Genomic DNA, 24,883 nt, shown 5'->3' on the forward strand with positions numbered 1-24,883 from the left:
CTAATGCAAAAAATCAAGGAAAAGGGTCACAACCTGTCAGTTTCTTTTAAAATAGCTGTTTTTCTGTTTATAAAGAAAAACATTCACAGAAAATCAGAGAAATTCAGAAAGTAATAAAATGTAAAGAATAAAGGTCATCCATAATTCCACTATTGAGAGACAACTCCTGTGAAACACTATTTCTGTCTCCTCTTTCTTTTTTAAAAAAACTGTATTCATGGATGAGATTATATGGTAAATGCAATTTCAGTTTTGCTTTTTTCATTTAATATTATGTAAGCATTTTTCCCATGCTGTTATAAACTTTTCATAAACTTTTTTTTTTTTGAGACAGAGTCTCACTCTGTGGCCCAGGCTGGAGTGCAGTGGCGTGATCTCGGCTCACTGCAACTTCCACCTCCAGGTTCAAGTGATTCTCCCACCTCAGCCTCCTGAGTAGCTGGGATTATAGGTATGTGCCGCTATGCCCAGCTAATTTTTTTTGTATTTTTAGTAGAGATGGGGTTTCACCATGTTGGCCAGATTGGTCATGAGCTCCTGGCCTCAGATGATCTGCCCACCTCAGCCTCCCAAAGTGCTGGGATTACAGACGTGAGCTACTGCACCTGGCCACATAAACATAATTTTTAATGGATGCATGAATCATCATTCACTTAATCATTCCCCTATTGCTAGGTGCTTAGGTTGTTAGATTTTTATGTGCATTAAGCTTATTTTTTCTAATATTTTAAATTGTTTCCTTATGATAATTACCAGAAATGCAACTACCAGATCAAATGATAAGAACTCTTAAGACTTATTTTAAGGGTTTTCAGAAAAGTCGTACCAATGTACACTGCCCATATGTAAGTGTCTGTCTCACTGCATCCTTACCAGCATTGACAATTACCATTTTAAGTTGTCCTACTATAGATGGGAAAAAGGTGTTTTTATTCATTCATTCAATTACTACTGATACTGAATTAAGTTTTTTTTCATATATGTATTAGCAATTTACATTTTTGACCTAGGATTTATCTCTTAATGCCCTTTCCCCATTTGTTCATGAGGGATTTTGTACTTTTATTACAAATTTGAACACACTATTTATATATTAAGACCATTGCCCTTTGTCACATTTATTGCATGTATTTTCCTCAGACAATATCAATTGTCTTTTAATATTTTGAAGCATTCTTCTATTGTCTTAGTGAAGAAAGCCCCTCTCCTTCCAGAAATGTGGGAAATACTCTTTCATTTTCTTCACATTTTTGGTCCTTTTTTTTTTTAACATTTGCCTCTTCATTCCATCTGGAATTTATTTTAGAGCCCAGTGTGAAGTAAGACTCTAAATTATTTTCCTCCTGATACTTAGACAGCTGTCCCTGCACTGTTGCTTGAGTGAATAATGCTTCCTATGCCACTGATTTGTGGTCCTCGAGGGATCATGTGATAAACCTTTGTGGATGCCAAGTTTATTTCTAGGCTATCTGATCTAGCACTCCATTCGGATGTCAGCTCTACAGCCTCTTAATGAATAAAGCTTTATTAAGGATAAGTTAAGAGTAATGTAACTCTTTCCAATGTTGTTTTGTTTTTAGTTATTTCCTTTGCTATTCTTTCAAATTACTTTTAGGATTATTTTTTCAAGTCTTCATTTCCCTTTCTCCCGAAAAAGTTCACATTGGGATATGGAGTACAGATTGATATTAAACCTGTGAATTATTTCAAAGAGAATTACCATCTTCACAATGCTGTCTTCTCAATGAGGAATTGTATATGTTTCTTCACTTGTTGAAGACATTCTCTTAAATCTTTCAGTTTTGTTTGGCAATTTTCTTTATAGAATTCTTGCATATTTCTTAATAATGTCACTTAAGTATTTTATTGCTTTATTAAATGAGCTTTGTACATTAAAATCTCACTAGTTAATTCTGTCATAAAAGAAAGCTGTTGATTTTGTGTATTAATTTTGTATCTAAATATTCTTAGTAATTAGTCACTAAACTCTCTTGTTAATGATAATCTTTATTAATGGCTTCTCTCAGATTTTCCGTATATATAATCAAATCATTTTATGTCTTCCCTTCTAAGGGTCAAAGGTGTTGCTACTGTTTTTTAATCAAGCCTATTGAAGTAATACATTACATTTATAGACTTCCTGATACTAAGTCATCCATGCCTTCCTAGGATAAAAATCTACTTGGTTTTAATGGATCTGTTTGTTAGTATTTCACTTGGGACTTTTATATCTATTCACATTAGCAAGATTCACTTGTAGACTTCCTTATTTGTAACTTACTATCATTAGATTTTGTTTATAGGGAACTGATTGGAAAGCTTCTCCTTTTCTATGTTCTGAGTCAGTTTGCAAAGGAAAGCAGTTACCTAATTTTTTGAAAGTTTGAATGAACTTACCTATAAAAATCGTAAGTTTAGAGATTTCCTTATAAAGGTAATTCTTTCATAACTTTCATTTTAGTTTATGATTTTTTAGTTTATTCTGACTCATTTCCTTTTTAGCAAATGATTTTTTTTACAATCACCTATTTCATCATTTTTTCAAAATTATCAACATAGAGTTATAAATAATTTTTATTATACTTTTTATCTACCTCATATCTGTTTTCATATCTAGTTTTATTTCTGTTTCTTCTTTCTTGATTTTATATGTGATTTCCTTTCTCTATTTCCTAAGTAATTAATTTGGGGGTTTTATCTGTATTATGTCCTTATATTTCCTTAGCTATTGTTGGTTTTCTAATTGTTCTAGTTAAATGTTAGATCAACATTGTCTGGTAGAAGTATAATGTGATCTACAATGTAATTTTAAATTTAATAATATGTGTTACTTAACCCAGTGTATTCAAAATTTCACAGGTAGTTAATATTTTTAAAATACGAGACATTTTACATTCTTGTTTTTATACTAAGCCTTTGAAAAGTAATATCTGTTTTACACTTACAGCCCATATCAGTTGGGATAGCCACACTTCAAGCACTCAATGTATTGTCACATGTGGATAGTGGCTACCATATTGGATAACATTGGTTTAGATGATATATTTTCTTCCATTATTTAATGACCAAAATAGTGAAGACTATAAATTGACCTTTCATTATAGTTTTGACCACATTCCACAAGTTTGTATAGTTATTTCCTAGATAATCTAATACAGGCATTGTATATTTGATTATGTCTTTATTTCATTTTTCTTTAGAAGAATACCTTTTAAGTATTCAAGCAATTGGCTATTTTTTAATGGTTGTTGTTAATTCATAGTCCCAGTATGTAACCTGTACAATTTCAATGTTTTGAAATTTATACTGAGATCACAGCTTACTGTGAGGCTTGTTTCAATTAATCTTATTAACTATATTATTTAAATCACCTAAGTCATTTGTTTTTTATTCATTTAATTGGCCATAGAATGTTAGTGGTTTTATTTCCTGATATAATTCCTCCTTTCTGTTTTTTTCCCTATGTTTCTTTTTTTTTTTTTTCTTATTCTTATGTTTCAATAGCTTCAGGTATATTCAAATCTATACTATAAAGTCTATAACATTTTGTGTTATCTCTTTATTATGGTTTGTATTTTTATCTATATATAAAACCTTATAACTTTATTTAATAATTGTTATCTTAGATATACTTCCCTTTTACTACTACTTTGTTTTCATTTGCTCACTCTTATTTTTACCCATCCATTTATTTTTTATATTCTGTTTGCAGTTCTGCTAGTGGTTACTAGTGTTTACTTTTAGCATTTTAAAGGCGTACTTTCATTTTTTTTTCTCTGATTCCCAAACTTAAGAAAGACGCAATAACCAGTGAATCCTTATGGCCTGAATTAGGAAATGTTATGTGCTGCACAGACTTCTTTCTATCTCCTTCCCACCAGTATTTACTAATCTCTAGTAATTTAATCTTGGATTATTAAGTCACTACTACTATGAAATTCTTACTTAAATTACATTTTAAAATTAAATATCTTCTCTTCCAAGGATTATTTCTGGCTTTTGATTCCATTGTATAACCAAAATTATAATGACTTATTTTAACTTAGCTTCATAAGTCTACCTGGTTGTAGTTTCAGTTTTCCCTTCTGTTTCTTCTATACCGTGATTTCCTCAGAGTTAAATCATAAATTTTGTTGACCATAACATGCATTCGGAAAGTTTTTTTTATTTTTTATTATTTTTAATTGTAGTTTAAAAATAACATAAAATGTACTATTTCAATCATTTCTAAGTGTACAGTTCAACAGTGTATAGTCACATTCTTGTGCAACCAGTCTCCAAAACTTTTTCGTCTTGCAAAACTGAAACTCTCTACCTATTAACCCCCATGTCCCCCTCTCCCCAGCACCTTGCAACCACCATTCTACTGTCATTTCTATGTATGGGTTTGGTTACTTTAGATACCTGTGTAAGTGAAATCATGTAGTATTGTCTTTTTTGACTGGCTTATTTCACTTTGCATAATGTGCTGAGGGTTCATTCATGTTGCAGCACATGTCAGAATTTCTTTCTGTTTTTAAGGCTGAATAATATTCCACTGTATGTATATATCACGTATTGTTGATCCATTCATCTGTGGGTGGATGCCTGGGTTGCCCCCACCTCTTGTCAGTAATGCTACATACTGACATCTCTTTGAAATCCTGCTTTCAATTCCTTTGGATATATACCCAGAAGTGGAATTGCTGGATCATATAGTAATTCTATTTTTAATTTTTTGAAGAATCGCCATACTATTTTGATTTTTGAGATGGAGTCTCACTCTGTCCCCCAGGCTGGGGTGCAGTGGCATAATCTAAGCTCATTGCAACCTCCACCTCCTGGGATCAAGCAATTCTCCTCCCTCAACCTCCCGAGTAGCTGGGATTACAGGTGCCCACCACCACACCTGGCTCATTTTTTGTATTTTTAGTAGAGACAGGGTTTCACCATGTTACTCAGGCTGGTCTCGAACTCCTGACCTCAAGTGATCCATCTGCCTCGGCCTCCCAAAGTGCTGGGATTATAGGTGTGAGCCACCACGCCTAGCTAGCTATACTATTTTTCATAGCAACTGCAGCATTGAATTTTTTAAGATAAGCATGTAGGAGTGATTTGTTTTAGAACTTACTTATGTAAGATCTTTCTCTTGCTTTCACTCATAGGCAGGTTTGTTCTTTTCCCTTCAAACTCACGAAGACATTGCCTTCATGTCTCTGAATTTTTAACCTCAAATAAAGAAGTATAAGGCCAACCAGATTTTTGTTCCTTTGTGAGAAGACTGTGACTTTTGTTCCTTCATAGCTGTTTTTAAATTTTTCTTTTTCTGCGAAACTAAAAAAGAAAATTCAGCAGGGGCAACATAGTGAGACCTTGTCTCTACAAAAAAATTTAAAGTTAGCTGTGGAAGGATCACTTAAGCCTAAGAGGTCGAGGCTGCAGTGAGCCTTCATCATGCCACTGTTCTGCAGCCTGGGCAACAAAGCAAGACCCTGTCTCAAAAAAGAAAAAGAAAAAAACAACAACAACAGCAAGAAAAAAGAAAAGGAAAGAAAATTCTTCCACTAAGTAAAACTGGGGCAGGGCAAGGGACTTCTGAAACACTGTGCACACGTTTTACCTAAAGAGTCAATACAATTTTATTATTATTTATTTTCAATGAGAAAGTTTATTTCTCTGCTCTCTTTGTTCTGTGTATTCTGGTATCCTTTTTGAAAACTTCTCTAATTCACAGATTAGATGTCCACTCTCTATCTTCTCTATGGTTTTTCATTTTGTTCCTAGTCTATTTATCTTTGTATTCAGGTTTCTGGTGTATTTATCTATTCTGCTCTCTAGGCGGTTTCCAAGTTTATCTTCTGCATTACTTTTTCTGCATTATCCATTCTATCCTTTACTGCCTCCAGTTCATTTTGATTTTGCTGTTGGATTTCTAGTTTCCATTGGCTCTCTCCTAATCCCAGTTCCTGTCTCACACTTCATTTCAGCCTGAGAGTTGCTTTGCTAATCACAATCCCTTCCTTCAAATGCCTTTTCACACATCATAGAATCTATATTGTCATTCTCCTTACATACAAGCCAACATGTTTTGCACTTGAGTTTTTCATTTTATTTATATCTGGTTGATTGTCATTAACATGTTCAGAGTTACACACTTCCATTAAGTTTTCACGATACTGCTCCTTTATTCTGCCAGTCAGGATATTTGTGTAGATGCCGTATTGTTCTGCGCCTCCCTCAATCCTGAATGAGGTCACCCCTGTCTGGTCTTTTGTGTTTGCTGTGTGCATCAGCCTTGGACTAGCTTGGTGTCTGCTGAGGCAGAGTCTCCCTCTCAGACCTAAAGCTGGAGGGTGGCTTCATGAGCTCATCTCAAATCCAATTTCCAATATTTAGCAGGCATTCAATCTCCTAGTAACCTTTGCTAGCCCAAAACAGAATGCTGTCTTGATGCCATGGATGATCAGGAAGAAACTAAGTCAAGCGCTAGTTCTTTGATCAGACGCAATCCATTGTTTAAAACTTCAGTTCCTCGTACACACTGCCCCCAAGTTTTTCCTACCCCAGACGGCTTTGCCTGAGAGCACCACCCCTTAAAGGACACAGCATACCACCCAGTCTCCTCCTGCCCCGCACTGCCCTGGAACTCCAAGGCCTGGAGTAAGGGCGGTGCAGATGGGAGCTGCCTTAATACACAGGCACAGGGCTTTGCTAGTACTGACAGATCCTGTCTACCAGCCACAGACAGATAGAGGAAGGGGTTGAAGCCTCAAGCTACCCCTGCCTTTGGTCTTCTGGGTCCCCTGCCTTTGGTCGTCTGGGTCCCCTGGGCAACCAGAGTTTGTTGGTGACAGCGCTTTAGTTAATGATGTCACCTCCTGAGTCTGGGAGGAGTCTGCTAGGGAACTGTTATCTTCCTTCTCAGTGTTGCTGTGGGACTTGGTTCTTTGATGTGTGTCTTCATGGGTATTTTTAGGGAATATAAGGCAATGACAAGCTGGGGGTTGATAGAGGGGCACCATTTTAACACCCGAGTTAGCATTTGATAAAGGCCTGGAGTTGTGGTTCCCAGCCATGGTTGCACGTTAGAATCAGCTGGGGAGCTGTCAAAAATTACCAGTGTCTCAGCCCCACCCTGACCAGTTACACAAGACTTTCTGAGGTGGAGTCCCAGCATCCGCAGCCTCAGAGATCCTCTAGGTGACTCCAATGTACAACCAGGGCAAGAGCATTTAACCCAGAGCAGAGAAGGGGCTTAAGTTCTCATTCAAGTTCTAGTACTGTGGGGCCTTAGTCAAGTCTTTTAATATCTTTGTGCCTCAGTTTTTCCCATTTGAAAATGAGAATGGTAATGCCCACTCTTGCTCAGATTACATAAGAATATTATGGGATAAACAAAGGTTCATGAGAATGAAAGCACCAAAAGACGTATGACTTCAAGCCCAGTAGTGCAGAGCCCTTGGCAGGCCCTGGGATGGCAGACACCACCATTCATTCATTCACTCATTCATTCATTCACAAAGACCCTGAACAGCTGGGACCCCTGTGAAGGCTGCCTGCTGTAGGCTCTGGACTAGGGTGAAGAGACAAAGCTGTCAAAGATGCTGGGCACCCACCACTTGCGGGGACCCTGGAGTCCCTTGTGGTCCCTTTACACCCTGGATGAAAGACAAACAGCAGAACCCTACAGTCATTCCCAGGTGGACACTTCAGTGAGAAAGGAATGGGGAGGCAGGAGGCCTGAGGGGTTAGTACGAGGCCCATGAGGTCTGCAGGCATGGCTGGACTTCCAAGGGACAGTGTGGACAAATGGCTTCATGGAAAGTACAGACTTGGAGAGTGACTAAGCGTGGGCTCTGATGCACTACTTTCCAATTTAAAAACACCATAAGAGCTGCTCTTGCCACAAAAGCAAAACGAAACAAAAATGGGTAACTGTGAGATGATGGATATGTTGTTTGCTTCACTATAGGAGCCTTTTTACTGCCTACATGTATCCCATTGCATCATGTTGTATACCTTAAACGTACACAATAACATTTTTTGAAAAATAAAAAACACCATAAGGAGAAAAAAATGTTTGGTCTCCAGAGCAGGCTGACATCAGTCTGAATCCCAGCTCTGCCATTGGCTCATAGTCACGGGCAAGTTACACAACTTCTCTATCCTCAGATTCTCCATCTATAAAATGGGGCACTAATAGGACCTGCTTTATAGGACCATCGGGATAACTATGTAAAATACCACAGTTAATGCCCTTGGCTCGGTGTCTGGCTCACCAGTAGCAGCTGCTGCTGCTACTGTATTGCATATAAATAGAGACATCAAAATAGTTATAGATACACACACAAGTATATACTTCTTTGTAACTGATGAGACTCAGGTCATTATAAGCTGTGGCCTAGGCTCATCCAGAGCTGGCACTGCAGGGCTTCTCAGCCAGCCCCTGACCTGCCACCTGAGGAGACCAAGGCACCTCTAGATGGCACCTTCATCACTCACAAGGGACAGATGTTAACCAAGTCATCTCTGAGGGCCTTCCATCTCTGGCGATGCTGAGATTCTGGTGTCAAGGATGCTGGGCTGAAGTCGGCAGTGGTGAGGGGGACTGGGCTGTGGGAATGGTCTGAGTCACATTCTACAACCTGTCTTCACATATTCTATTTTGGTGGTGGCACAGTCACCCAAACCAAGAATCTTGGCGTCATCTTGGACTCTCCCCTTTCCATCACCCCTTACAACCCACCACTTAGCAAGTACTATTGCCTTTCACAATGTCTCTTGTGTCACTCCTGTATTGGTCTGCTATTGAGACTGAACAAACAACCATAAAAATCTCAGTGGCACACAGCAGTAAACGTGCATTTAGATGATGTGTGTGCAGATTGATTGGGGGTCACCTGACTTAGGCTAGACTAAGGCGAGGCCCTGTCACACATGTTGCCCATCTTCTTCCTGGGACCATCAGGCCAGCCCAGAGAGAGTCTTCTTAGGATGACAGAAGAAACATGAAAGTCAACGTAAATATTTAGGGCCTCACATCAGAATTGGCACACCATCACTCCTGCCTCATTCTGTTGGCCAAAGCAAGACATATGGCCAAAACCAAAGACAAGAGGTAGAGGAAATATCTTTCTGAATATTATTTAAGCTACCCCAGATTCTTACCGTTCAGCTGTCAGAGCACTGAGGTTTTAATTTCATCCTGCCTGGACACTTGCAGTGGCCTCCTGCTTGGTCTCCACCCCTTAGCTGTTTTAACCTTTCTGTTGAGCACTGGTATGACTGTGGTAGTTCATGGTTCCATCCCCAAAACCTTCCCTAGCAACCGTCCCATGAAACCCAGCTCCTTGGCTTTTTATACCTTCTTCTCTTATATCACAGTGATGAGTGAATATGTCTTATCTTAGCTCCTGGTGCAGAGCCTGGCACACAATGGGGCAATAATATTTTTTTAAAGGATGAATGAATGAATGAATGAATGAATGAATGAATACCTCTAATTTTCCTACTGTCCTCTAGGCCCCTTGAGGGAGGGGCTGTAGCTGTGTAGCCCAGTGCTGGAGCGCTAGCCCACATGGCCCTCTGTTGCCATTGCTGATGATGTGTAGGTGGGCAGTGTTCTGGTTACCCCCAGCCTACCACGCAGAGGGCATGACTTGGGGGTTAGCAAAGGGAGATGGGTTAGCCACAGGGAGTTAAGTGCAAAAATGCTGAGTCTGGGGAGGGTGTCACCTCCCGTTCTACCTCATCCTCCCACATCAGCATTGCTGTCAGTGAAGGAGGGTGACTAGCAGGTCTGGGCAATGCCCAGAGGCAAGGAAGCTGTGTCCCCAACCTGGGGACACCTGAAAAAGAGGTGTTGTGGCCACAGGTCAGGGTGGTCCTAGCCACAGAGAGTGTAATCATGCACCCCCATCCTCATTTAAGACATGGGGTTTGCCTGCTGCCCAGGAGCAGCCCCGAGACAACAGATGCTCTGCACAGCAGGGTGGCACCCGGGCCCCTCCCCAGCCCCAGGAGGCTGACGCAGTCTCTCATGCCTCCACAGAAGGACTTCACGGTGCGCGAGGAGCTGCAGCAGCAGGACGTGGAGCGCTGGCTGGGCTTCATCACCTTCCTGTGCGAGGTCTTCGGCACCATGCGCAGCAGCACGGGCGAGCCCTTCCGCGTGCTCGTGTGCCCCATCTATACCTGCCTCAGGGAGGTAAGAGACCTGCTGCCTGTGCCGCCTGTGCAGCTGGACAGTGCCAGGGCTGGAATGTGTCTCAGATACCCGGACAAAGCTATGAGGGTGGACTCACTTAGAAAGGGACCCATCCCGGCCAGGCACAGTAGCTCACACCTGTAATCCCAGCACTTTGGGAGGCTGAGGCAGGTGGATGAAACCCCATCTCGACTAAAAATACAAAAATTAGCCGGGCTTGGTGGTGGGTGCCTCTAATGCCAGCTACTCGGGAGTCTGAGGCAGGAGAATTGCTTGAACCTGGGAGGCGGAGGCTGCAGTGAGCCGAGATCACGCCATTGCACTCCAGCTTGGGCGACACTGCAAGACTCTGTCTCCAAAAAAAAAAAAAAAAGAAAGGGCCCCATCCTTCAGCAAAGAGATGCACAACAGCAGGCGCTTCTGCTCCCCAAAGCCAGGTCTTTCTTTGTTGGGTTTACATAAAGGGAACCAGCACCCCCTTCCCCCGCGGGGTGTTGTGAACTCAGGCCTCAGCCATTTCCAATCTGGAGCACTGGCTGCAGAGGGGGGCCTATGGTAAGTGTCTCAATGAGCAGTCTTGGAATTGGATTGGATTGGTTCGCCACTGGATTATTTATGCTATGAAAACATGTTTTCTTCTAAATTTCATCTGAAAAAGAAGGAAATAAGAATGACCAAGGAACTTTTGAGAAGCAGGAATTCACCAGGTGCTTGCGCTGCCAGATATTGTTAACTCACTTTCTACACCCCTCTGGCTGCTGTCAGGGGAGAGAATTGAAAGGGGGCAAAAGTGGAAGCTGGAAGACGAGTGGGGCTGCTTAGGCTGCCCAGCACAAGGTTGGTGTCTTGGAAGACAGCCTCAGAGTGAGGGCGAAGAGCGCGTTTAGGCTCTAGTTGTATTTCTGAGTTACAGCCAGCAGGACTCAGTAATGTGAGATGGAGGAAAGGGAGGAGGGGACATGGACTCCCCGTTTACCAGCTTGGTGGCCCCATTTTCTGAGATGGAGGATGCTGGATAAGAAATAGAATGGGGATGAAAAGCAAGAGTCAGTTATGTTTGAGTTGCCTGTTAGCTGTCCATAGGGAACTGCCCGGAGGTTGGCCAGGTGGAAGGGTCTAGAGATCCTGAAGAGGTCACGCATGCAGATAGGGGATGGAGGGTTCTGTGAAGTATCAGTATGCACCTGGTGCTCAAAGCTGGGGACCGGATGGAACCATGCAGGAAGAGAGTATAGATGGAGAGGCAGAGGAAGGGGGCGTGTAAGAACCCTCACAGCAGCCCTTCACTGGGACCTGGACGCCTCCCCCGTGTTGTACCCTCCCACTGCCAGCAGGCCTCTGCTGGGGCTACCAGGACACAAGGGAACAGCCTCCTAAGATCAAAGGACCAGGACAGAAAAGTGTCCTGGGTTTGGCAACAAGCAGGTCACGGGCCCTGGGTGTCAGTGGAGGTGAGGACACGAGTGTGGACAAGTCTTTGGAGAAGTTTTTCTGTGAATGGCAGCAGGGAAGGAGAGCTGTGGGGTCAAGGGGCATCTTTGTGTTTTTGAAAGAAAGACGATATAACAGAGCAATTTAAGAGAAGGGAGGGAGTGTATTTATAAGTGTTTTTGAAGCATCCGTGTATAGAACAATAGCATGCTCATTCCAGACTAGCACAGAGCACACAGTTGTCTCTCGGGTGCTTTGTAAACCTGTGAGCCTCTGCCACTCCATGTACCCAAACCACATTTCTTAACAAATGCACTTGAAATCAGATTTGTTTCACAGATTCAGACAATGGCCTCTCCTGACTTTATTTCAGCCTCAAAGTGCCTTGAGCTCAGAATGCAGCTCCATGAGGGCCAGCAGCTCTGCTTTTTGCACCCTTTGGAATGACTTGAAGGCAGCCTCATGGAGGCTAGGAGCGGGCCTACATGGCCTCTTGGGTCCTCCCATCCTTGCCTGCATTGCCCTGTGCCCAGGACAACCCACCTCGAGACAGGGAGCAGCACTGTTCTAGGGCGGTGACCTGAATTGCCCCAACACTTTTCCTCTGCGTGATCTGGACACCTCCTGGTGTTGTTGTCACCTGCTCCTCCGAGAGGGAGGCAAGGCTATAGCCGAGCGCTGGCCCTGGCTGCTGGGACAGTTTTAACACCGCCTGAGGTAGTACAAACGTTCCGGTGTGAGATCCGGAAGGTGCCAGGAGATGTGTGCAGACAAGAACAAAGAGCCACGCCTAACACACACTTGTTGGATGCATTCAACTTTTCGGGCCAGTTTGACAAACACAGACCCATCCCATGCTCATGGTAAACTTGAAGAATAAATAAATCACCTATGGCCTTCTCCAGTTTGTAAAAGAAGAGGGCAGGGCCCCATGTACCAAGCTAGCGAGGGCCAGGCTGCGGCAGGGTTCAGATCCTGGCTCTGTTGTTCGTCAACTGCACCACGTTGCGGAGCGTTTACCTGCTCTGAGTTTCGGCTTCTTCATCTGCAAACAGTGCTCATGCTGCTTTCTCTGCAAGGTGCAGGGAGGGTGGCGAGGCGTGGAGAGACAGCTAAGCGCACTAGGGACAATGAGGCCAGAGGCTGGAAGGAGGTGCCCAGAGCACAGCAACTGGCAGAGAGCTGGTTGTCATCTAGGTTGATGGGGCCTAGGGGCTGAGCACACGCCTAATCTTAAAGGGCTACTTGGGCTGAGTGTCCTGCCCAGGGACACACAGCTGGCCCATGCCAGAGCTGGTCTGGAGCTCCTGAACTCCAGGTGGGGCTCTTTCCAGGAGAAATCTTGGCTTCCCTAAAACTGGGCCATAAGAAAAGATGGGGACTTAAGGGGTACCCTACGGATCTTATCAATCCTTGAGAACAGCCTGTTGCCTTTCCCAGCTCCGTGGGGGCCCCTGATTTCTTCAAGTCATTTGCCGCCTCATAACCAGGCTTGACCTACATCCCTAAAGCAGGTTGAGCCGGCTTATGGAAGTTTCCAGAGCCAAAGGCACTGCTGCAGCCACCTCCATGCTGGAAAAGCTTAGGCTTTCCCCCTGGGGCCATGTAGATGTCTGACCCCAAATCCACAGCACCCACTTTGCCCTGAGATCCGCTCCACTCCCAGAACCACCCCCAGGCCCACATTTCCAGCTGCCCACTACGCCTGTCCCAGGTCATCCCTCAGGCCCCTCCAACAGGATGTGGCTAGAACTGCACCCCAAAGCCCCTGCTCAGTGCAGCTGTCATGCAGGCCTCCCCCCATGCCGCCTGCCTCCCTGCGGCCAGGCAGCAGCCCCAGAACCCATGCGATTGCCTTTCCTCAGTCAAGTCACTCACTCCATCCCCTGCGTCTGCACCCCCAGGGCAGTGCTTTCCTTGCTACTTCTGAGTAAAACACAAACCCACAGGCCATCTCCGAGTGAAGGGTCTTGCTGAGGACAAACCTAAGGGAGAGATGAAAGTCCTCACCATCCAGTCCGTCTGGGGGTCCTTGTGCTCACAGAGGCCCCCTTCATTCTGAGGTCCAAGCTCACTTGGTCCCCACGCTCCTTTAGATTAAGCACGTGCTCAGTCCCCAGGCGCCTCAGCCTGGAAGACACCCAGCTCTCTGGGAGTCCCTGGGGACATCCTTTCACACCCTGACCTCATCAAATTAACCATTCTTTAAGTTACTCAAGCTTGAAATTTGGAGTCATCTCTGCCTCTCTGTCTTCCTGTCCCTGACACTTCTTCCTAGGCCCAGCTTAAAGTCACCTTTTCTGTGTAGCCCCCGCTCAGCACACCAACAGCTTCCTCCTGAGGGAACTGGAAGTGCCCTCCGTCCTTACTGCTCCATCCTCACCCCAGCCTCTTCACATTGCGTTGTAGCAGTGTTCAGTGACGGTAACAGTGCATCTCACGGCATGGACGCCTCCATCTAAATCGAGTGCCTCGTGTGTTCTTTTCTCTTTTAACTCAGACAGCACTCTGAAGATTATCATCCCCATTTTTCAGAGGAGAGCAGAGAGGTCAGGCAACTTGCTCAGGGCCACACAGCCACCAAGTGGTAGAATCAATCCTGGAATCCAGATCTGACCGCCCCATTTCCCTGCCTTGCAGGCAGAGCAGGAGCTACTCTGTTTGTCTTCTTGGTCCATAACTCAGCACCTATACGGTAGGAACCCAGTAGATCTTGGTGGAATTGATTCCATTTTTGCCCTAACTAACATGCCAATCAGAGATCCTTCTTCCAGAGATGAAGAAGAATTTTCAATGTGTGCTTTTATTGTGTAAGAACAAATAGTCTCTGCCAAGGTGGTTTTCAGAGTGATTGAAGAAGATTATTGGTCATCTGTAGCTGCAGGAGTCTCCTTGCTGTGCTATTTACAACTCATATTTGCTTAGCAAGCTCTTTTTTTATTTTTTAAATATTTTTAAATTTCTATTTTTAATTTTACTGTAGTAAGGATACTGAACATGAGATCTACCCTCGTCACAGGTTTCTAAGGGTACAATACAGTATTGTATCCATAGCCATAATGTGCAGATCTCTAGAACATATGCATCTTGCATAACTGAAACTTTCACCCATTGATTAGCGACTCCCCATCTGTACCTCCCCCTAGCCTCTGGCACTGGCAACCACTATTCGTTGCTTTTTTGAATTTGACTCTTTTAGATACCTAATGTAAATGGAATTATGCAGTATTTGTTCTTCTGTGACTGGCTTATTTCATTTAGTAATGTCTTCAGAGTTCATCCATGTTGTTGTATATTGCAGTTTCCTTCTTTGTAAAGGCTGAATAGTATTCCATCGTATGTATATACCACTTTAAAATATTTTTCTTGGTGTGTAATATTTTTACATATTTATGGGGTACATGTGATATTTTGTTACATGCATAGAATGTGTAATGATCAGGTCAGGGAATTTAGGATATCCATCACTTCGAGTATTTATCATTTCTATGTCTTGGGGACATTTCAAGTCCTCTCTTCTAGCTATTTTGAAATATACAATACATTGTTGTTAACTGTAGCCACCCTACTCAGCTATCAAACATTAGAACTGATTCCTTCTATCTGTATGTTTGTACCCATTAACCAACCGCTCTTCATCTCCCCACCCCCACCCCCAACACACATATACACATCGTTGTATCTATTTATCTGCTGATGGACATTTGGGTTTTTTCCATGTCTTGCCTCATTGTGAATAGAGCTGCAATGAATGTGAGAGTGCTAATATCTCTTCAAAATCCTGATTTCAGCTCTTTTGGATAAATACTCAGAAGCGGGATTGCTAGATCATATGGCAGCTCTATTTTTAAGTTTTTGAGGAACCTCCATATTGTTTTCCACAGCAGATGCACCATTTTGCATTTCTACCAACAGTGTACAAGGGTTCTAATTTCTCTACATCCTTACCAGCTTGTCTTTTGTTTTTTTGCTCACAGCCATTCTAACAGGTATGAGGTGATATCTCATTGTGGCTTTAATTAATTTGCATTCCCTGATGATTAATGACATTGAGCATCTTTTCATACACCTGCTGGCCATTTTCCATGTCTTCTTTGAAGAAAGGTCTATTCCAATTCTTAGCCTAGTTTTAAATTGAGTTATTAGGTTTTTTGCCATTGAGTTTTAGGAGTTCCTTATACATTTTGGACATTAACTCTTTATCAGATGTATGGTTTGCAAATATTTTCTCATATTCTATACTTTGTCTCTCTCTCTCTGCTGATTATTTCCTTTGCTGTGCAGAAGCTTTTTAGTTTGATGCAATCCCACTTGTCTATTTTTGCTTTTGTTGCCTGTGCTTTTGGAGTCATATCCAAAAAAAAAAAAAGTGTACAGACCAACGTCAAGATGCTTTTTCTTTATGTTTTCTTCTAGTAGTTTTACAGTTTCAGGTCTTATATTTAAGTCTTCAATCCATTTTGAGTTGATTTTTGTGTATGGTATGAAATAAGAGTATAATTTCTTCTTTGTGTGAATATCCAGTCTTCCCAACACCATTTATTGAAGAGACTGTCTTTTCCCTGTTGTGTGTTCTTGGCACCTTTGTTGAAGATCAGTTGACTGTAATTGTGTGAATTTATTTCTCCACTCTCTATTTTGTTTCATTGGTCTATATGCCTGTTTTCATGCCAGTACCATACTGTTTTAATTGCTGTAGCTTTGGGATACATTTTGAAATTAGGAAGTGTGATTGCCACCAGCTTTGTTCTCCTTCACTCAAGATTGCTTTGGCTATTTGGGCTCTTTTATATTTCCAAGTGAATCTTATAATTGTTTTCTATATTTCTGTTTTTAAAATGCCCTTGGGATTTTGATAGGGATTGCATAGAATCTGCAGATTGCTTTGAATAGTGTGAACATTTTCACAATATTAAATCTTCCAATCAAAGATCAGGAACAACACAAGGATCCCCAATCTTACCACTTCTATTCAACATAGTACTGGAAATCCTAGCCAGAGCAATTAGACAAGAAAAGGAAATAAAAAGCATCCAAATCTGAAAGGATGACATAAAATTGTCTCTGTTTGTAGATGACATGATCTTGTTTATAGAAAATACTAAAGACTCCACACACACACACACACACACACACAAAATAAAACTGTTAGAACTAATAAATGAATTCAGTAAATTTGCCAAAAACATAATCAACATACGAAAATCCTTTCTATTTCTGTACACTATCTGAAGAGGAAATTGGGAAAATAATCTTACAATTGCATCAAAAAGAAATACTTAGGAATAGACTTAACCAAAGAAGTAAAAAACTTATATACTGAAAACTATAATATATTATTTAAGACATGAAAAAAGACACAAACAAATGGAAAAACATCCCATGAACATTTTATAATAGCATTCTAAGGACCCCTTTCTCCTGGCCTGGTCCTCAGCCTAACTGTGACTGTGAGGGCTGCACACACAGGAGGGGTGCAATTATTGTTTATGGCCTGAGCAAAGGGTGTCATCTTCCCATCTCAGCTGGTACCTCTGAGCCGACCTGCCAGATTGTGGGTCTGGCTTGTCTAGAGCCTTCATTCCCCGACCCTACTATGCTCTCCACCTCCTCTGCCTCTCCGTGCCTCTGTGACCCCATGGTGTTGTTGTGAGGCTCTTCTAGGTTATCACTGAATGCCTCTCTCTGAGCCCCTTACTTAAAGTCCTTGGTTGAAAATTTCTCTGGCAGGGAAATTTTCTTTTCCCTCTTTTGTTTGTTTGTTTTTTGTTTTTTGTTTGTTTGAGACAGAGTTTCACTCTTGTCATCTAGACTGGAGCGCAGTGGTGCAATCTCTGCTCACTGCAACCTTCACCTCCTAGGTTCAAGCAATTCTTCTGCCTCAGCCTCCGAAGGAGCTGGGATTACAGGCGTCCGCCACCAAGCCCAGCTAATTTTTATATTTTTGGTAGAGACGGGGTTTTGCCATGTTGACCAGGCTGGTCTCAAACTCCTGACCTCAGGTGATCCACCCACCTCAGCCTTCCAAAGTGCTGAGATTACAGGCGTGAGCCACTGCACCCGGCTACAAAGGGGAATTTTCAACAAAGTTCTATGCATCTGTTTTCCTCCACTTCTTCTCATCCTCTCTCTCCCCTGAACATCCCACCTTTCTTCTCTCCATCCAATCACCCCAGCTCATCCCTGCCCATAATTCCAACCCTCCTGTCTCTTTGGAGTCCAGCAGCCATAGCCAGAGGTCAGGGGTGGAGTAAAGGAGGAAGGCAGGGTGCTTTCTGCCAGGAATCTCCCATCTCTCTGTACCCACCTCCTGACCCCCACCAACCTCTCCCTCTGGTTGCCCCTGGCTCTCCTCCCCTCCAGGCCCCAGAAATCCCATCTGCCCCTCCCTGCCCTTTCCAAAGGAAGGGCAGGGAGAGGGCAGGTGCCTCTGAGGGTTGTCTCTGAGGGGCGCCCCCAAGGGACATAACTGGCTGGGCTCCTGGAGGAGGTGGGCAGGCACAGGCCAGAGAGGAGAACACAGAGGCCAGCAAGTCAGGCTTCTCAGGAAATGAAATTGCTCTGTGCAACAATGAGAGAGCCACTTTTTAAACTTTTTGCGTGAGTGTGCATTCAATTGCTCACATTGTTTTGGCTCCAGGGGAAATCTGACCTCGGAAAAGGCTGAGATGAAGCGGGTGTGGGTGGAGAGCCTCTGCTATTTCACAGGACTGAGAGAGTCAAGCAACACATTCTTCAGAGGCACCTTTCCAGGCGGACCATTCCTCCTTTCCCAAGAGCAGGGCATTCGGCTGCCCAGCAGAGGCCAGGGCAGGACCCACTTTGGCCAGAAGTGACCACGGTAGTCTGTTCCCCCGGGGTAACAATGAACTCTGACGGGGAGCAAAGATTTGCTGACTGAATCCATGGGGAATTATCTTCAGCCCTGCACCTTGAGAAGCGTTTACTACATTACAAATTATCAGACCCCTTCTTCAACCAACTAAAGCAAACTTCCTGAAAATTTAAGCTTTCAGGGATATGTAAGCTTTCCAAATGATTCTAATGTCCAACCAAGGTTAAGGAACATAGTCTCAGCATCCTGGGTGCATCCAGTGAGCATCCACTGACCAGCCAAACACCCTTGGGTGAGGGGCACAGCCTTAGGAGCCAGAGAGACCTGAGTTTGAATCCCAGCTGTGCCACTTACTAGCCATGGGACTTTAACCTAATTCTTCCGTCTTTTGAAACCTCAATTTTCTTATCTGTAGCATAGGAATGAGAACAATACTCACCCTGTGGCTTTGTTTTCAGGCTTAAAATAAGCGAGGTGTTTCTGTAAAGCAAGTGGCCTATGACAGCCTTGCAGGGAACCGTCAGTTTGTGTGTTGTTGTTGAATACAAACCGTGTTCCAGGCATTGCCCAGGAGAAGAATCGCAACACAGTCAGCCCCAGAAAGTGAAGTCCATTCTCCCAACTGGGCATCCAAGGCCTCCATAAGCAAACACAACCCCTCTCTCCAGCCAAACTACTCCACTTGTATTTCCATAGGTGGCCTCGCATTCCTCCCACCATGAGAACAATCTTTCTCCTCTTCTTGCCTGGCTCTTGCCCACCTTCAGGGCCGGGCTCACTTCCCACCTCCTCCCCACCCTGCCTGGATTCGTTCCTCTTACAACATCCTATAGAACTAATGTCCACACGGGGCTGTCAACGTCTGTCTCCAGATATGCTCCTTGCCAGGTGGCTGTATTAATGCCTCGTGACCCTTTCTTGGTTGCTTTTAAATCATTTCAGTCTTTCGTTGCTACCTGGGGGCGGGCTAGGTCTCTTCTCTCACGGAACCCCGGCTGCATGTTGCCCTGGAGTCTGTGCTCATTCAACAAGCAATGATTTAGTTTGAGACAATGCTTCTTATTGAACTGCAAAGTTTCCTAGTAGTACCAGAAGGAGGGATATAAGTTGTGATCCTTCAGCAAAGAGCTTGCAATCCTCCTGAAATTAAGCAGCCATGAACACTTATGATGAATTGGGAGCTGGATGAATGTGGGGAAATGGAATGGGGAGAGGGGTGGGGAGCCGCCGAGGACAAAGGGCAGGGGAGCTGGGGCTTAAGGGAAAGTGGATTGTGGACAGGCATGGTGGAAACAGGGAAAGCCTCCAGGAAGGAGCCTTTGAGCCAAGGCATGGGGGCCAGAATAAGCATGGCCCATCTGGGTGGTAAAGAGAGGGCCTGATGAGCGAGCCATGGCCAGCTCCAGCTCTCATCAGAGGTGTTCTAGCGAATGCAGGATGACTCCAAGAACCTCTGAAAGGTTTTAAGCCACAAAGCAACACCATGGAAGGAACAAAGGAGCATTTCTTTATTCATTCAACAAACAATGAGAAAAATGCTACTTCCTTATTAAACTGAAAAGTCTGCTGGACACATTTCTTGCTGGAAATGTGCTGAGATAACAAAGTCAACTAAATCTGGAGCAGTCTCTAGCCAGAGGAGCCCACGGGTAGCTCAGTGCCCGGAGGAGTGCAGTGCTCCAAATAAAGCGTGGGCAGGAGAGGGAACGTGGGAGCCCAGATGGCGGAGGAGGCAAGGAGGCTGGAGGTCCACCTCAAAGGGCATCCCAGCAGAGAGCAACTCCCCAGCTCCTGGTTGCCTTTAAATTTATTCTGACTGTAACCGTCAAACAAAAAGACTTAGCATGAGGTGAAGGGCTAGAATGAAGCTTGAAAAATCAGGAGAACCTTTCTCCATGAACAGTTTATTCCAGCCCTAATCTTAGGCACAGACCCCGCCTGGAATGTTCCTCTGAGAATGTAGCCTTCCTACGGCAGGTACCCAGCCCCTGGGCACTGGCTTAGCATCGGAGTCCCTGCAGGGCCAGCAGCTGCTGCTATGAATACCCCAGCTTAAGCGACCATTCCTGTAACCTCCGCCGAAATAACTCCCCACCCGCTTTGTCCCCTCCAGAGCTTTCGTTCCCCTCTTCTGCTCAGCACACACAGTGAAGTTAACTCAGCGGGGTGACGCCGACCTGCCCAGACCCCCACACCCCAAACGTACACACATAAACACACGGAAGCAGCCCCATCTGAAGCTGCCCGGATCCTTGACCTCCTCAAGATAGAACTGGAGTCTCCCACCCACCCCACCTCCACTCCCGACCCTCTCCCCAGCCCCCACCCTTTGACTGTTCTGCTTCCTTAGCCAGACTCTGCAAACTGAAATGTGAAATTTGAAGCCAGTGTTCCCCTTAGCAACCATGGTAACACAGGATCTGATAGAGAGCCTAGAGTTATAAAAATACCAGCTTCCACCAGACACTGGTTTCCAAAGGGAAACCAGTCTCCAAGCCAGAACCGTTTTTAAACAGTCTTAAAACTCAAGAGATTTCTAAACCGATCTCAACATGGCTCAGGAGGACATCTCTTTAAGCCTGTTTTGGAAGGTGGTGTGGGTGCAAGCTTTGGGTATTTTCTCTAAAATACAGAGATTCAGAATGCATGTGCTTGCAGGGGAATTAACTAGCCTTATGAAGGGTATATAGCAGGGAGCAGTTTTCCTAATAAACATCAACTATTTGGCATTTTTTCATAGTTAGATTGAGCTGCCCTGCTGACCCCCAGTGAAACCTTCCTTCCAGTTCCCTCCCGGGGAGTCCTCATCTCCATCCATCCTCCTAATGAGGGAGAGAGAATGATTTCGCCTATCTCCCCTTGCTTGAAAACAATTTACATTCACAAAGTCATTTTCCAGCCGGAATTCTACTTTAAGACTGAGGTAGGGAGGTAAGAGATGGTGGTGTCAAAACTTTTCTGCTCAGGATCAACCAGAAAAGTCCTGCATCCCTGTCCCCAGCCCTTTCTCTTCCCAGGGACGCCTCCTCGGGCATGGGCCCAGCACGAGCTATAAATCCCTGGTCTCTGCGTTGTTCTCTGCAGAGGGCACAAGCCTGATGAGTGGGGGCAGTGAGGGCAGGAGGGGGACTCTCCCCAGGGGAGGGGCGCCTCCCCAGCCCCCAGCCCTCAGCCCTGCCTTCACAGCCCTGGGCGGCTTGCCCTCCCACCTCCTTCCCCCGCCTGCTCCTCCTCCTTCCTCTTATCTCCTGGGGCCATGCCTTGTAATTTTGAAAAATCTTCTGACTCGGTAATTAATGTCTGAACTTCAAGAGGCCCCTGCTATCTGCAGAGCTGAGCTGAAGGTGGGAGGGGACCGGCAGCTGCTGACGGCTTGGAGGAGGGAGGGTGTGCAGGGTTTTTTTCTAAGCTGCTGAATGGACGGAACTGTGGAGGAGAGAATCGTACCTTGCCGGAGTTGTGGGTACAGGATTATATGTACACAGGCACAAGCATCCGTCTAGATTTTTAAATCCTTTGGGGTAGTCCTTTAGGGTTAAAATCACAGAGTAGGATGCCCTCCTGCTCACACATCCTCACTCTCCCTTAGCAGTTTCCCAGCAGGTGGATGGCAGCAAACACTAGGGGAGCCCGGCTGGGGGACTTTCTGAGTGCAGGTCTGGTTAGGAGGATTGGTTGGGAGGGAGGGAGAGCGACTTACACATTTCGAAGATCATAAACCAGGCACTGGGGTTGCAAAAAATGGCCATCGGTTACTCCAGATAACTCAGAAGACAAAAAATAAGCCTGCCTGTTTCCCACCTGCAAGGAGGATGGAGGCAACTCTGTGGACGTCTGCAGTGCCCCCGACCCCCGTGCCTCCCAGAGTGTGCCCCCACCCTGCCCAGCCTCCGTGCTCCAGCACAGGTGCCCTCCATCTAGCAGCTGGGGTGCCGAGTACTGGACCCGCTGCTAGGCCCTGAGCATAAGTACACCGGGGTCCCTGTCCTCACAGAGCTGCTGTCTCCTGGGGAGGGAAGAAGCAAATGGTGCCCTGCACTAAGAGCCAGGGGTGAATAAAGCACACACAACTCTCCAGGACCCGCGCGGATCTTTCTCCAACCCGCTCCAGCTCTCAGGACCTGTAGCTCAAATTAGCATTGATGATATCCACCTGCTGCCGTTCTTGCCTTCAGATGTGAATGATGTTTAGGGAACTAACTTTTCTCCTCCTTTCTGTCCACCTCAAGACAGAGCTAGACTCCAGTTCCTTCTTGATGGCTCTGCTCTCATTGCCACCAGCACTGAACTGTAAGTCAGAGTGTGGGCTGGGCCAGGCCTTGTGAGAAAGAACTCCAGGATCGGCCTTCTCTTGTAGCCAGGAAGAGGAGGGGAATGCTGGAGGAAGAAGGTGGGTTTCAGAGGCAGACAGTCTCCTGCAGGTTACCCTCTCTGGCCCTCAGGTAGATGTGTTAATTATTTTTGTTTGTTTTTTTTTTTGTTTTGTTTTGAGACAGAGTCTCGCTCTGTCGCCCACGCTGGAGTGCGTTGACGTGATCTCGGCTCACTACAACCTCTGCCTCCCAGGGTCAAAGATTCTCCTGCCTCAGCCTCCCGAGCAGCTGAGATTACAGGAGCCCGCCACCACGCCCAGCTAATTTTTGTATTTTTAGTAGTGACAGGGTTTCACCATGTTGGCCAGGCTGATCTCGAACTCCTGACCTCAGGTGATCCGTCCACCTTGGCCTCCCAAGGTGCTGGGATTACAGGCATGAGCCACCACACCTGGCCAGATTTGTTCATTGTAAATTGACTTCCTCCCTTCCCTGTAGCTCACTGTCTGAGAGGCACACCACCCCTGAAAAACAAAGACATGAAATAAAAGGATGGGTTCACAGCATATTTTATATTGTGTAAACTGAAGTGCTTCTTACTGGGAAAACATGTGGAGGAACACAAGGCTCAGGGCTGTGGAGCACTCTCTGGGTGAAGGCCCTTCTTCTAGGTGCCTGTCCAGGGCTCTGCTCAGATGTCAGTTTCTCAGACCATCCCTGACCACACCCCAGCCTGTCCCCAGCCTGACTGCCTTCTCTTCATTGCCCTACTAGTGCCTGGCTTGGAGTTTTCTTTGTTAATCGCTTATTCTCTGTCTCTCAACTAGCATGGAAACTCTCTCAAGGCAGGGCACGTGTCTATTCACAGCTGTATCCCTGTGCCTAGAACAGTGCCTGGTATATAGCAAGTCCTCAATAGACATTTATTGACTGAATTAAGGAAGTAGAGTGCATAGACTGAGCAAAGCCAGAGACAACAGTCAGCCCTTCTAGAATTCATCTGGAATGATTTCTCGGAGGAGATAAATCCAGGACCCTTGAAGGGGCAATGTGAGTGAGCAGAGTGGGGCTGGCTGGTTAGTGGTCCCTGGAGATGAGCTCAGAACAGGAAAGGGAAGAGAAACACCCCCCACCACCACCACCAAGCAAGCCCAAAAGGGGCATTTGTGCCCACACTGTGAGTGAACCAGTGCAAACAGTGCTCTCAGCCCGAGAAGCTGCCTCTGTTCTGTCCCTGCCTTTGATTAAGTGGCCATTTCTCAACAACCCTCATATGAGCTTCATATGAGATTTAGTCTGTCCAAAGTCAGAATCCCACAAACCACCATCTTTAGGAGAAGTCAGGATAAGCTTCTAGCAAAGCTCCCCGGACCAAGAGCCCATGGGGAAGGGGTTATTGCATGAGCCTGGGCACCTGCTATGGATTGTGACAGCACTCGCAGGGCCCTCCTCACTGCCTCTCCCATGAAGAACAGAGGAAATTAGGAGTATGTGCAGGGGGCAAGAAGGGTGGAAGAATGGAGTGGGTGGGAAAGGACACCCACAGTCATAGACCTTGAGGATGACAGAAACCCTTTAGCCCTTGACAATTACAGTAGAATTCGTCTATGGAGCAACATGTCCAGTAACAATATAACATGAGCCACATGTGTAATTTTACATGGTCTAGTAGCCACATTTTAAAAAACTGAAAAGGGAACAGGTGAAATTAATGTTATGCTGTCTAATATATCCAAATAATCACCATTTTAACATGTAATCAATATTAAAAAGTACCAGTTAGATATTTTTTATGTTTTTCTCTTTTGGTACGAAGTCTTTGAAATCCAGTCTGTATTTTACACTGAAAGCAGCTCTCGATTTGGACTCAGGCACGTGTGAAGTACCCAAGACCACATGTGGCCGGTGGCTATTATGCTGGACAGGGCGGTCTGGAGGTGGCTTCTGGAATCCTCAGGCTTTTGGAGCAGTTCTGGATCCCTAAAGTATCAAAAGTCTCAAAAGTACTTTTCATAGCCTCTCACGGCACCAGGTAGCAAAGGGGCACCATGAATACTAAAGCCTCAAGCTCACAGCCAGTGTGCATGTGGGGCTGCCTGGCTGGAGAGCTCCCTGCAG

At 44.9% G+C, this 24,883-nt stretch overlaps 1 protein-coding gene across 7 annotated transcripts in view; it reads left to right on the forward strand.

Annotated features, from left to right (window-relative positions):
• Positions 1 to 24,883, forward strand: part of CTIF (cap binding complex dependent translation initiation factor) — a 333,464-nt gene that overhangs the window by 276,956 nt on the left and 31,625 nt on the right. For all 7 annotated transcript variants that reach the window (XM_009192699.3, XM_021930113.2, XM_017951713.2 and 4 more), the window contains one exon: positions 10,031 to 10,186. In XM_009192699.3, coding sequence (XP_009190963.2) covers positions 10,031 to 10,186 — 156 coding nt within the window. The remainder of the gene's footprint in view (positions 1 to 10,030; positions 10,187 to 24,883) is intronic.

This window comes from Papio anubis, chromosome 19 (assembly GCF_008728515.1).
Source record: "Papio anubis isolate 15944 chromosome 19, Panubis1.0, whole genome shotgun sequence".
In the NCBI taxonomy this organism is placed as follows: domain Eukaryota; kingdom Metazoa; phylum Chordata; class Mammalia; order Primates; family Cercopithecidae; genus Papio; species Papio anubis.